This window comes from Caloenas nicobarica, chromosome 1 (genome assembly GCF_036013445.1).
Source record: "Caloenas nicobarica isolate bCalNic1 chromosome 1, bCalNic1.hap1, whole genome shotgun sequence".
In the NCBI taxonomy this organism is placed as follows: Eukaryota; Metazoa; Chordata; class Aves; order Columbiformes; family Columbidae; genus Caloenas; species Caloenas nicobarica.
Genome location: NC_088245.1, coordinates 103,319,987 through 103,333,284, shown reverse-complemented (window position 1 = coordinate 103,333,284; position 13,298 = coordinate 103,319,987). Strand labels below are relative to the sequence as shown.

The window sequence follows — 13,298 nt, the reverse complement described above, 5'->3', positions numbered from 1 at the left end:
CAAAAAGTTGCACTACTTTGCTGGACTATCTTAAATTAATTATATTAATTAAAACAATCTTGAGTTTCAAATGGCCTTCAAATACTTTCATCATTCTAGTCAAGTGGTTAGTTCTTTTATAAAACAATTGCACCCGTGCCCTTAAAATAACCCAATAATCAGGAGAAGGAAAACAAAGAAAGAAAGTAGAAAAAGCAAGGCAATTCTTACTCACTTGAAGAAATTATGATTAAGAATCTTAGGACAAAGTTTTTTTTGTTCTGTTACTGCTTACATATCAAGGCCACCATCCTAAAACAGACTAAACTTAAAATATCACTTAAAATATTTGCTGTTTCAATATACTGAGTGCTTTATTTTACTAATTTTCAGATAATATCATACATTAACCATCCTCCGAACTACCTGTAAGTGCTTCATGTAGTCGACAAAAACATATAAAGTAAACATTTTCAGGCATAAATATCTGCCAATGAAGGATTTTGGTTAAACAACTTTTATTCTCTGAAGCTTTTAAAATTCATTATAAAACAAAAGAACCTTGTAAGCTTTAAAAAACCCCAAACAAACCAATATGAAGTGCACGGACTACTCCCTCTCCTTCAAAAGTCAAATCTGAGTATCTCCCTTTGTATCATTTTGTTAACATAATACCAACCAAAGGAAAAGCTAGAAAACAAGTAACCTAATTGCTCCTGGACCCCTGGAACTTTGCCAGGATTCCTCAAGTGAAAATGTGCGCCCATGCTTTGTAGCACCAACACAATAAATCCAAAGTCTCAAAATATTTCCACAGATACTGTGCTTATGCTGCAAAATGCATTAGGCGTGCAAGAGTTTCAACATTTTCCGGAAGCGCCTGTGTTAGGCAGTTCGTTCACACGCATGCGGGAAAACGGCCAAGGCTTCTAAACGCGTGGCCACACGTCCAAGGCAAAAATCCAAGAGCTGTTCAACGTATGGTTGGGCCTCTGGCCTCGTTGAACAGATCTGGAAGTCACAACAACCTGTGTTTACCTGCCACCTTCTCCATGGCCTGGCAACCTCTCCCCCTGTCCCACTGGGCACCCCCTGTGTGTGCTACACACGTAGGTGACTGAGCAGCGCACAGATGGGAGTCACTCAGTTCCCACCTGATGGCTGCAGGAACACTGGCAGAGAGAGGGTCACAACAGTTCACAACCTTTGCCACCACTGAGCACAAAGGAAAGAGAGCACAGGCTGCCTAGTAGCCCTGGGAGCAGAGGCAAATTGCCCCGAGCTACCTTTCCTCACAGGGAGGAGACAGGGAGTCACGTTTACACGCACTCATTCTGCACACACGGAACAAAATCCAAGGTCTTACAGACCATCAGATTTACAGTACACAAACAAATCAGCTATACCGTGCAGAATAAAATGGCCCAACCATCAGGTAAAAGGAAGGAGGAGTGCTGTGGGGCACAACCCTCCCCCTAGGAGTACTGTGCCCAGCCAGAAAGCCTCGGTCCTGGTCACAGGAAAACTACTCCACTGCATGGTCCTTCTGGCTGTGCTCCAGACGGAACGTAGCTCCAGAAAATGTCTGGAAAACATTTTTAAAATCTAATTCCACCTCAACAACATTTGCAGGAAGAGCTGAAGAACAGGGCCTGTAAAACTGTTTCTGCATATGAATCTATGAAATCACCATTCCAACCAATTCTATGTAACCTTTCTTCCATCATTTCACACTGTTCTCACCCCACATCACTATCATAGCAGAAACTCTGAAGAAAAGAAATTATGAGGTTTCAACCTTTTTTTTTGGCAACAGTTTTCTAAGAAAGTCATTCCAAGGCGAATAAAGAAAAAAAATAATCCTCCCACAGGCTCTTAACTTACTCTTGCAGAGTTTCCACTCCTTTTTCCTTATATTGCAGCTCCTGCTTCATCTGTGCCAATTCCCGTTTTAGCCTAGAAAGCTGAATATAACAAAATAAAGTAATAGTATGTAACAGAAACTTTCATAACAAAAACAATAGGTTTTCAAACAGAAAAACTAAAGTTACTTTTAAAAAATTGGAAGTGATAATCTAAGTTCTTTTTTTGCTTTAAAAATCTCATTAAAAAACCAGAAGACACTCTGAAATAATCATAAATCTCAAACAGTAGTCATAACATTCAGCTTTCAAAGTATCCATTCCCTCATCTACTCTATTGGTTTTCTATGTCCAACAGCTTATGCTAACAGACAGCAAGTTCCAATCTGTATCATTTTTCTCCCCTTGAAGCAGACAGACACCTCTTGTCCTCAGCTCTTTAGTCAACCTAAAACAAGACTGAACATTCAATGCTGTTAATTTTTCAATCTGGGAAAACAATACCACTGGCAATAAAACTGGCCTCTCTCCTAGAAATGGCAGCGTGATTTTCTACAGTTATTTTCATATTGTCCTGTCCTCTCAATCCCCCCACCAACCAACCACCTTGATCCATCTAGTACACAGAAATCAAAAGTTAAAAAGCAGCAAAAAGCAGCAATGTCCCAAAAATATTTTTTGTTGTTTTGTGAAATCAGTTACCTGAGTAGGTTAGGCACACCTTAGAAGGGCACTATCAGCTCCAAGAATGATCTGCAAAGAAATAGCTTCTTGCCCTCCAAAGCTGACAGATACCTGAGGGCAATCGGGGGAGGAAGGTTCAAGGGACTACAGACAAATGGGGGGATGTAAGGTGTTTCAGTGTGTGATGGTGAGGCGTAAGGATTAACCAAGAGCCCAAGAGAGGCATGGATGGTAGAAAAAAAAGCTCTTTTCTCAAGCTATCAAACTTGGTACTTTCTCTAAAATTTACCCAGAGAGCTCTTGATTTTTCACGTCAATAAATGACAAAACTATTACTAAAAGAGAGTAAAAGAAAATTCCTACATATCCAGGCAAAGATTAATTTTATCAGCTCTCCTCCAGGAGCAAGGGGCCTCACAGGGGTTCCAGGAATACAAACCAGGACTGCCAGAATCACACCATCCTGCGTGGTCCTCCCTCCCATGGGTGTTATTGCGCTTTCCTCAAAACTCACTGCACTAAGCCCCCCCAAAAAACCTATATCCTTTCCAACTCCTTTAGCACTCACCAAAAGGAAAAAGTGCATTACTAATATAATGTACACAAACACTTTGTAGTGTATATTTTATTATATTACCTGAAACAATGCCTATGGACACATTCAGTTGAACAGGTTATCCTATGCACTTAATAGGTAATTTTCTTTTAAGATGCAGGAAGAGATATAAGTAGTCATATAAGTGAAGACCTTTTTTATTTTGTTTAAATATTATTTAAATAAATAAGACTTATTTTCTTGTTTAGAATACGCTGACATTTAGAGTACGTCACACAAGCGAACACCAGTCAGCACATAGTAAACATATACAGATAGAACAAATGCCTTTGAAGGGTGGTGATGGGATTTATTTTCAGAGGCACTCATGTGAAAAGCGGTCACTACAACAAAAATGGACTGCTAGCCTGCAAAGATAAGTATTTTTTGTTTATTTTGTGAGCGAGTGCCTGGAATGCTAAGTCCCATTTTATCCCTTAATAAAAAGAAACATACAATTTAGAAATAGGTTCTAGAGCTTAATATTATGAACTGCTTTTTATAATTGTTTACAACTGCTATATCAATTAGCTTGAAACCAACATGCAGACTTTAACTCTTTGCTAAAGCGGTATTCCCCTTCAGCAAAGACAGTACCAAAAGCACAATTCTAGTCTAAAAAAAAAAAAAAAATTTAAAAAAATCAAATCCTGAAAATTCACCATTTTAATTACAGAAATGCCTATCACTGTTAGAATTCTTGAACTCCCCTCTCCCTCATAGAGGAGCTCTGGTCAAATCAGCTAAAAAGGTCTATTTGGCCAACATGTCTACTGAATTCTGAACAGATTTCCAAACAAATGGCTAAATCTAGAGTTCAATGACATCCATGGAACCCCACTGAAAATGGATAAAATGGGAAAATATTAAGACAGTGGGTCTGAAATGTACTTAAGGAAGAATTTGGATGCAGAGTATTTACTACTTATGGCAGTTCACGGAGAGAGCGCAATGTCTGAAAGCCTGGCTGAGTTTGCCTCTGACATATGTGACAAAAGTCTTTACACTTGTAACATGGAAAAAGCATTACTGTGCAAGTCACTGAAATGCAGTAAATATAGACTTGTTTTAACAGAACAATAGGTCAGAGTAGAAAAGCATTTAACATTATATTTCTAAAAATGCGTGCAACATCCAATGTAAATGCTAAGGTAGAAAGAAAAAAAAAACAACCAAACAAAAAAGAAACAAACCAAAACATAGTCCCCCTCCCTTCCCCATGCCTAATTCATATTTTTACAAAATGAAAAAAAAGATTACTCACTCTGTCACGACGGCTGGCTATTTCTGCCTTAATCTGATATGGGTCATACTTGGTATTAGTTGAAAATCCAGAGAATGCTAAACAGATGGAACACAACATTTTATATTAATTTTTTTTCTTCTTTAATACACTTGTTAAGATGTGGCATTATTTAACAGACTATTGCATTCATTCTTTGTGTTACAAGTCTTTAGGTTTTAAAATAATACTCTGTGCTAAAGTACCACTGAAGAATCACCTTTTGCCTGCCTGAAGTGGTTTTTTTTGTCCTGAACAACAATAAAAATTGTATACAGCAGCACTGCATATTGCCTAAAAGCAACTAGCTTCTGTGACAGGATGGCAGCGTTTACTGATGCAATTTGTGCAACATTAACAATTGCTAATTGCTTCCTAGGTGTGTTGAACTAACAGTATGATAGGGAACAAAGTTAAAAAAGAAATACTACTGCCAGAACAAAATTCCATCAGCTACAGAGAGAAGTTGCCTCCTAAAGCAACAGCATAGGGAACCGACACACAGATCAACCTCTGGCAAGGGAGCTCTGCACGCAGCGTATCCAGAGTCGGGCAATGATTTCATGGAGCTACAAGCTAAAGCCCAGACAGATGAAGTAAGGGTCCCAGAGACCAGGCTGGGCAAGACCAACCATGACTTATTGAGCGAGTGGTTCACAGCAGCACTGGCCCACTGAAAAATGCCTGGTATGCCAGCAGATGGGGTTGTGCCATCAGACTCACCACCCTTTCGTAGAGCTGAAGGCTGCTGCTTTGAAACCAGTATCTGTGTCTGCACCGAGCCTTTCCACTCTCGAAAGAAACCTGCAACGCCAAGGTCATGTCAAGCGTGCAGGAACTTGCCAAAGCAAGTAGTCATGCCTGGACTAATTCTCTAAATCCAGGATTTTCTATGGATTTTCTGTTTTTAAAAAACAGTGCCAATCACAACTGAGTCACAAAGCTGCTGCACGGGCACCTCCCTGCCAGCCCACAGCCAGTGAGCCCACGCCACCTCCCACTCACCTGCACAGGACACCGAGTCAATGGCAGTGCCCACAGGCAGAAAGAAGGAAAACAGCTTGTGAAGTTTTAGTTCTTTTAACAAAATGGATTGAAACAAGTGGTGGCGGAAGCAGGAATATTCACAGTACGAGCACCCAACTTTGGCCATCGAATTATACTTGAATTGGGAGCCTAAGATTTCTGTGCAATACAAGGAGAACCAAGCATCCCAGGGTGGAGTGGAGGAGTTGAAGTAAGAAAAACAAGTGGAGAAACCTTTGGGAACCTTGAGTAGAGAGCACGATTAATCCCCAAAGGGATTTTTTTTTTTTTTAAAGTATCATCTGACTCATCAGCCCATCTCATTTTCTCAAAACAGATGCACATGACCTTAAACTAATATCAAATATATTAACACACCTGTAGAAAATTAAGACTTTTTTTCACCTCAGAACAAGTGAAAGGTTTAAATGATTTTACAGTATTTCATTCATTATAAATTCCAGAGACACACCTAAAAAGCTATCAGAAAAAGTGAACTGACATAGCATTTGCATTCAGGCTACAATTTTGTCATTTTCAGTCACATTTTATTGCTGTTTCAATAAACTGTTTTTTCCAAGAGCTTTAAAAATATGAAAAACTGGTTATATTTTTCTAGTATATTATCATCTTCAACAGAAATTTCTTCCTGTATATTCCCCTGAATTCAACAAAATATCCCACAAAACTGTTGCAAATTTTAAAAAAGGCCAAGCTCCTAGAAAAGTACTGTAATAAATGTATAATTAGATTTCATAATCTGAAGAAATACTAATGACTCTCTCACCCTATTCCAAGTCTTTAAACCGTAAACACTCTTTAAACAATAATTTATTTTTTAAAATCTTTTTAATAAGAAAATTAATCTTTTATAATAATTCTTAAGAAACTTGAACATAACAGGGACAACTAGCCACAACTGTTCAGTTGTGTCACAATCACGGAATATATATGTTTAAAAATAAACACAACGATGAGATAATCCCAGTTCAACAGTAAAAAAACACTTGGTCAAGACCAATTGGGACACCTCAGCCCTATAAAACATCTTTTATTCAGGATTTTGGCATACATATGAATTGCCTGGGACTAATAAATACCACTGGATCGGTAGCTAAGCACTTCTATCCAGTTGCCTGCTTTAAACCCCAAGTCACAGTTAGGTTTCTTGAACATATTCAGAAAGGGCTAACCAGAGCTTCCCGTACTTATCAAGTACTTGGCATCTACCAGCAAACCCTGCAGTTAAACAATGGCTGTACACATGGCCCCTGAAAAGCCACCAGCACAGTGGAGCTCCACTCCATTTCCACGTGGCTGGTGGGTGTATCCATTGGATACACTTCTTTGAACAAGACTGTTTTGTCTCTTCAGCAAAGACACCTTTCCTGTTGAACCAGCCAACAGCCGTGACAGCAGTGCAACAACTTTGGATTTCAGGAAAAGTGTTATCACCTACTTCAAGCTACCAGAGGCATCTGAAGAATGCAGGAAATCGAGGCTCTGCGGACCTATACCACCAGCGTTAGGATCAGAGGTGGCATCCAAGAATGAGGTGCACTAATGAAACACCACTCCCTACTTTTGTGGTCAGAGGTACTCTTGACCACACCACCTTGTCCCCACCTCTTTATGAAGTCGATGAACTGGCTATGGATCCACAGAAGGCTTCCCCTAAGCTGATGGTTCCTCCACATGTCGAGGGTGGAACAATCTATGAATTTAGGAGTGCAAGTAAGTGGCTGGTCCAGCAACATCCAGTCTTGTCTTTGTTGCCTTACACAAAGCATCACTACAGCTAGAGATGCTAGCTGGGATATATCCCTGTTTAATGTTTAAAAAGCATATTCCAATAGACCTAACAGGAAACAGAAGCCCCTGAACAACAGTCAAAGGACAGCACCTCTACTTTTGTAGTCAGGATCTGCATTCAGAGGAGAACTGGGTGATGGAAACACTTCACACTATTTCTTACACCACACATTATGAGAGGCAGCTGAATAAATCAAGAAAAGACTAGTAAACTCACAGCTGGCATAAGAACGGCTGTCATCCTCACACATCTTGTGCAATTGTTGATATTCTTCTTGGGCTAGTTCAAAACGCTGCTGCTTTATTTGGTAAATCTCTTTCTTGGCATTGAGTGCCTCCTGGGCAACTATTAAATATTCCTTCAGCATGCGTTCCTGCTCCCTTCTCCATTGCTCCCTTGGGTCCTCAATTTGTGTGAGCTCTGAAGAGAAAAGCATAAAAAATAATAAAATCATTGTAAGGCACTATCCCACAAAGTACAAATTATTTTGTTAAGGTCTGTTCTCAACTAGCACACCTAACACGAAAGTACTCAAAATCATTCCAGTCTGGACAAGAAGAAGGAAGGATGCAGACTGGAAGAACAGGAAAAGCCCTTTCAAATATAAAAGGCATTTAAATTTCATTCTTTTCTTTACAAACTAGAGCAAACCCAAAGAAAAGAGTCTTTTGGCTCTAACTTCCCCTTGAAGCCAACTTGAAAATTCTGAAAACTACCTAAAAACCCAGAATCACATAGGAGAGCAAAAGGTATCTCGGTGCTTAACCCATAACTCTATAAATGGTTGGAACAACCTTAAGATACTACATACAACTGCACAAGCATAATATCTTAAAAGGTCAGTGATTATACCTGTATAATTAAGAAGAATGAGGTCATGCAATAGAAAAGTTAGCATTTTAATCTCAAATCCATAAAAGCATTGAAATTGCTTCTTTTTTTTGTCTTAAGAAACAGCACACTCATGTTTTCCCTTTCCAGAGTTTAGAACAGTTTGTATTCAAACACAAATTAAAATCAGGTTTCCAGTACAAAATCTTTCCTGTATATAATTACCACACAGCATCTCTGCAGTTGCAAAGACATTTGAGGAGGACACATGCATTCAAATCCTAAAAAAATACTGATTCATATGCTTTCTTTTTGTAGTCATACTCAAGGTAGCAAATGTGTTTTACATGAGGATGTCCATGTAAAGTCTCGTGTTTAAGTGAATGTTAATTTCTGATGACTGAGGCTCTACCGGTAAGAAATCACGTCAGTGTTCAAAGCAGTGGCAGAACCTGCAGCACAGTCAGGAGATGAGCACCCAGTCACTCTTCCCAAACTTTGTTTCTCACAAGAGATGAAAGCCAGTCATGTTTTGTATTAATCTTCTGTACATAATTCAGTATATTGGTGTCAGCGATGAAACAACGAAGTATAAAAGAAAGATTGAGCCCAACACTTAAAGAATTCTAATGGTGTGAAGGCCATGCCAGCAGCTCTACCATTTGAGAGCCATCTGAAAAGGACATAAACACACAAAGCTCATCTATGAACAGTACTTGCAACAGATTTCTGTATTAGGTTCCTAATAATCTTTTCTCTATACACGTGCGATTTTTCTCTCCCCACAACTCCTCACATTGCAACAGGATAGATTGTGCCTATATTTCCGCAATTTCTCCCCCCTGCTCTTCATGCAGGGCAAACAGAAGAAAACAGAGGTCACGCTGCAGCCCATCCTTTAGTGAGTGCATGGCAATTTGCAATCCTGTCTCACCTGTCTATAAGTACTCCTGAAATTTGTGCAAACTTAATATTCTTAAAACTGCTAATCCCCTTGGGAAAACGACGCAGAAATTAATAAATATTTCTGAGACAGAAAAGCTGGATCCTAGTAAGTGTCGCTTTTTGAATAGGATATTAATAGTTCTAATCTCAATCAACAGCCAAATGTTGTGTTGTATCACACATTAGGTTTCTGAGGTCCTACACTATAGGACATTGTATCCCTTACCAAATTATTTCAGAAGAATTCTCAAAAGCTAGAAGCATTTGTCTGAGGCAGAAAACTTCTTCAGTACAGTACTGATGTTCTCTTCTGTTTTATGAAGTACAGAGGCTTCACTTTGCCCTGGATTTCCACACAAGTTTGCCATGTAAAAACAAAACTAAAGCTACATTGTATGATAAAATTAACTTCCTTCATTTCTTTATAACCAATTAAAAAAAATCAAGAACAGCCCCAGAAAAATGCAGAGAATATATTATTCCCTCACTGGGGAATGCCCAGCTGGCTAAAGGAGACTTCAAAGGCTCCCAAGACTCTGAGGAGGAGGGAAAGGAATTCTGCAGCTGGCAGCCGCCAAGGTTTTTAAGCAATGGTTGGACAAAAGCCAAGAGCAGCTTAGTGAGGGTGTCAACAAAGTACTGAATTTAGAGAACAAGATGGAAATCAAGGTTGGAAGTACCATTAAGACTTACAGAAGATTCCTCTGTTCCTGGGGTTTTTCAATATATACGGAAAGTTATTGCTTAGAAATCTTTTTTCTTACTTTCTGGGTAAACAAATATAGCAAGAGGCTTGGAAAAATCAGATGTATTACTTTTTTATTTTAAAAGGTCTAAAGGCAAAAAGCTTGGGACAGTGCATAAAGCACGAGAGGTCCCTGGTCAGCGTAACTTTAGAAAGACCCTCTTTGAATTATCTCTTGCATTTTCTCACAGTATTTCTTGAAACTGAAGCACTTCTGTTTTGTCAGTTAACACAGAACTGCAATGCTGTATAAAGCATTTAACCTGGTCAGCCACAAAAGGCAGTCCAAATGTTTTCGTGTGGAAGTCGCTGTTTCAAGTATTTTAGACATAGTTCAGAATACAAGGTAAGGGACTCCTTTCAGAAAAACATTATTCAGTTCCTACGCCATCTCTCCCATTTGCCTGACATCATCTCATGATACACGATTTTCTGCTCTTTAGATCTCGCTTCTACAAAGGACGTTAACGCAGTCCTGATTGGTACCTTTGTTGTCCACAGTTTAAAACTGGACTGAGTATCCTACAGATTTTTTAATAACAACTATCCAGCTATAATATCAGCTCTGTCTTCCCTCAATATAAACCTTACTTGTATATACAAGCACTGTATTAGCCTAAGGGTGACAAACCCATTTTGCTGTGACAGTTGAATTACCATTTAGGATAATATCTGTGGCCTGCAAGTAATTAGTTATCATGAAAGAGACAAATTTTGCAACCTTGTTAATTGCAGAATGATTCCCTTCACTCAGTTCAGCACTGGCCCTATGAAGTTTCTATTCCTCTGTTCATATATTACCTTTATTTAATTCATAATTTGATTAGCTTTACTTTCCCAGACCCATTTATATTAATCTTCTCTTTCTGTGCCTTCCCACTGAGCATTTGGGAACTCAATTTCTCTCTGCAAAGACTCTTTTTGCTCCCAATTGCATAAAAAAAAATGCAAGCCAGATCTAACATGACAACAGTGATTAATAACCTTTCTGTAAGTTCAAACTGGATGTCTGTGGTTAAACAGCTAATAACAAGGCCTAAAAAGCAAAAGAGAGTGATTGCTTCTGCATGCGATGGTGATTGTTATTCGTATCAAAGATCCCTATCAGTAGGATGCTTTAGTAGCTTTTTTAGCCACAGCATTGCATTGCACTGGGAGTTCATGTTCTACTCATCTATACAGACTCCTAAAGCCTTTTACAAAGTTCAAAACTTGCCAATATCCTTGCCTGTATATTTTTTTTAATATGTATATTCACACACACATACATACGTTGGTGCAAGTACACTCCATTACCATACTCCAATGTAAACCGCACTTTTTATTTAACTTCAGTATTAAAGTTCAATGAGTTTAAACAGCAATCATTAAGCTACTACTTCTTTTAAATGGAGTTATTGTAAGAATTATCTAACAGTCTGTATTTATTGCTTTTCAATTGCCTCAGCTATCTATCCTTGCAATCAGTGCATTAACAGCTCTTTAAAGTTTATTATTTAATTTGTGATCTTTGTTAATTTCACAACAAACAAGAGCCTGTGTGGGTCAAACAGTATCATGAGAACATTTGTAACTCTGTTGTTTGGGTTTTGGGGGATTTGTTTGTGGGGGGTTTTGTTTGTTTTGTTTTTCCTTTTTTTGGGGGGGGGGGGGGGGAGGGGCGGGTTTTTTTGGTTGGTTGGTTGGTTGGGGGTTTTTGGGGGGGGGTTGGTTGTTTGTTTTGTTTCAATAAGTAATTGTGAAACCACAATACACAATTCCAATAATGGCAGGAAGCCAAAAACTACTTCTACACTTTCATTTTTTAATTGACTTGATTTCAAGTAGATAGTACTGAGGTTGTTTTTGCAGATTACACTATTTACCATTGCTGTGATAGCCTATATAACCACTTTCTTCTTTTCTCCCTCCCCGCCAACTGCCAGTTCCCACAATATTGAAAGCATTCACTCATTGGTGATAAGAAGCTTAATGACAGCAGCACAACAGTAACAGCAGCAGTAGTACAAAGCTGTAAAGATAAGACATTTTTTTAAAAGTAGAACTGGCAAACATGCCAGACACTGGCAATACAAAGCTCAACAATATTCCAAAAGGGAAAACGTTGGGAATTTCTTGCTCTTAGTTTCCAAAAGGGACATCTGTTGTCTTTTTGTCTGCACTTCATACTGTATTAAAGCATAAAATATACACTGCTTAGGAGAGGATGAGATTATTGTGTTTCATAGTGCTTCTAATTAAAAATCGTCACTTTTCTCTCAGAATGTATTTTGGTTTTCAATATAGAAGAGTGAGCTACAGATGACTGGAACAATAGCATATGAAAGTATAGCATGAAAATCTTTTAAGTTGACATATGTCAAAAAGCAACAACAAAATTACTGATACTCCACAGTATAATAAAGCAAACCAAAACAGTTTTATACACTATAACTCAATGATAGGTTGTAAAATTCTTTACAAATGGAAGGATTGTGCCCCCATTTGAAAGATAAGAAAACAGATACTGCAAGAACCTACTTGCATACATTTTCTCATTGTAGCATGAGGTGTATAAGTGGTATAAGAAACAAAGTTAGTGCCATCAGTTAACACCAGCTCCTCGAAACAATCATACATCTACTCACGATTTATGTGGTCCATATAATAAACTCCAATCTGTTGATCGTAAACAGTTTCCCATCCTAAAGGAAGCTCATCACCGACACAGTCAGCAAATGTCAATGGCTTTGTAATCCTGTAAAAATAAAACAAATAAATAGTTTAGTGCCTAGTTTACAGTACAATGAATATTATTACATGTTTTGAAGATACATCCATCATTTGATCACAAACAAGTCACGCTGCTTAGGAATGTGCTAATAATTACAAACATACAGTTTCAAAATAAAATTTCATTTAAATATGCTGACAGATACTCTCTGAACAGGTAAGACAAGCTTCTCCTTGCAAGTTTCTATGTTTAACAGTTCAATTACAATGGCATGCGGTCCTGCCAGTTTTTCTGCCATATTGCAAAGAACACAAACATGAAGCGGGAGTTCACCACTGCTAAAAATTACTAGAAGCTTTAAAGGCTTTAACTTCTTTAAGGTGTCAAAGCAGTATAATTGTTTGTCCTTTAAAAAAAAAAAGGAAAAAAAATAAGAAAGCGCTACATGATAGATTTCTTCTCTTTTCAGTTATGCATTTCCAACTATTAATTATATTTTTCTTGGTCCGGACTCATTCAAGTTACTTCCTCTCTCTCAAAAAGCAGAGACAAATGTCTTGAAAAAATTCTGAAGCTTTTAGAGCAGAAATAGTAACTAGTAAGTACCAACATTACTATCTAGCAGCTTAAAATATCATATCCCTTGCCAGGCAAACTCTTGATATACCAGTGGGTAACAGAAAACCAAAAGAGCAATTTCAATATTGAGAGGAATGTTGAAAATACTGAGTTACAAACTCTACAGGAAGACTCTAAATCAACACTGTTGTAGAAGAATCAGGGTATATAAAAAACCTAGGAAGAACAAATGATGCAAATAAAA

The 13,298-nt window shown here is 38.2% G+C and overlaps 1 protein-coding gene across 4 annotated transcripts in view; it reads right to left on the bottom strand.

Annotated features, from left to right (window-relative positions):
* WWC3 (WWC family member 3) overlaps window positions 1-13,298 on the bottom strand; it is a 102,338-nt gene that overhangs the window by 51,241 nt on the left and 37,799 nt on the right. For all 4 annotated transcript variants that reach the window (XM_065643017.1, XM_065643023.1, XM_065643030.1 and 1 more), the window contains exons 2-5: window positions 12,390-12,499; window positions 7,458-7,661; window positions 4,385-4,461; window positions 1,864-1,943 (exon numbers count right to left, since the gene is read on the bottom strand). In XM_065643017.1, the coding sequence (XP_065499089.1) occupies window positions 1,864-1,943; window positions 4,385-4,461; window positions 7,458-7,661; window positions 12,390-12,499 (471 nt within the window). The remainder of the gene's footprint in view (window positions 1-1,863; window positions 1,944-4,384; window positions 4,462-7,457; window positions 7,662-12,389; window positions 12,500-13,298) is intronic.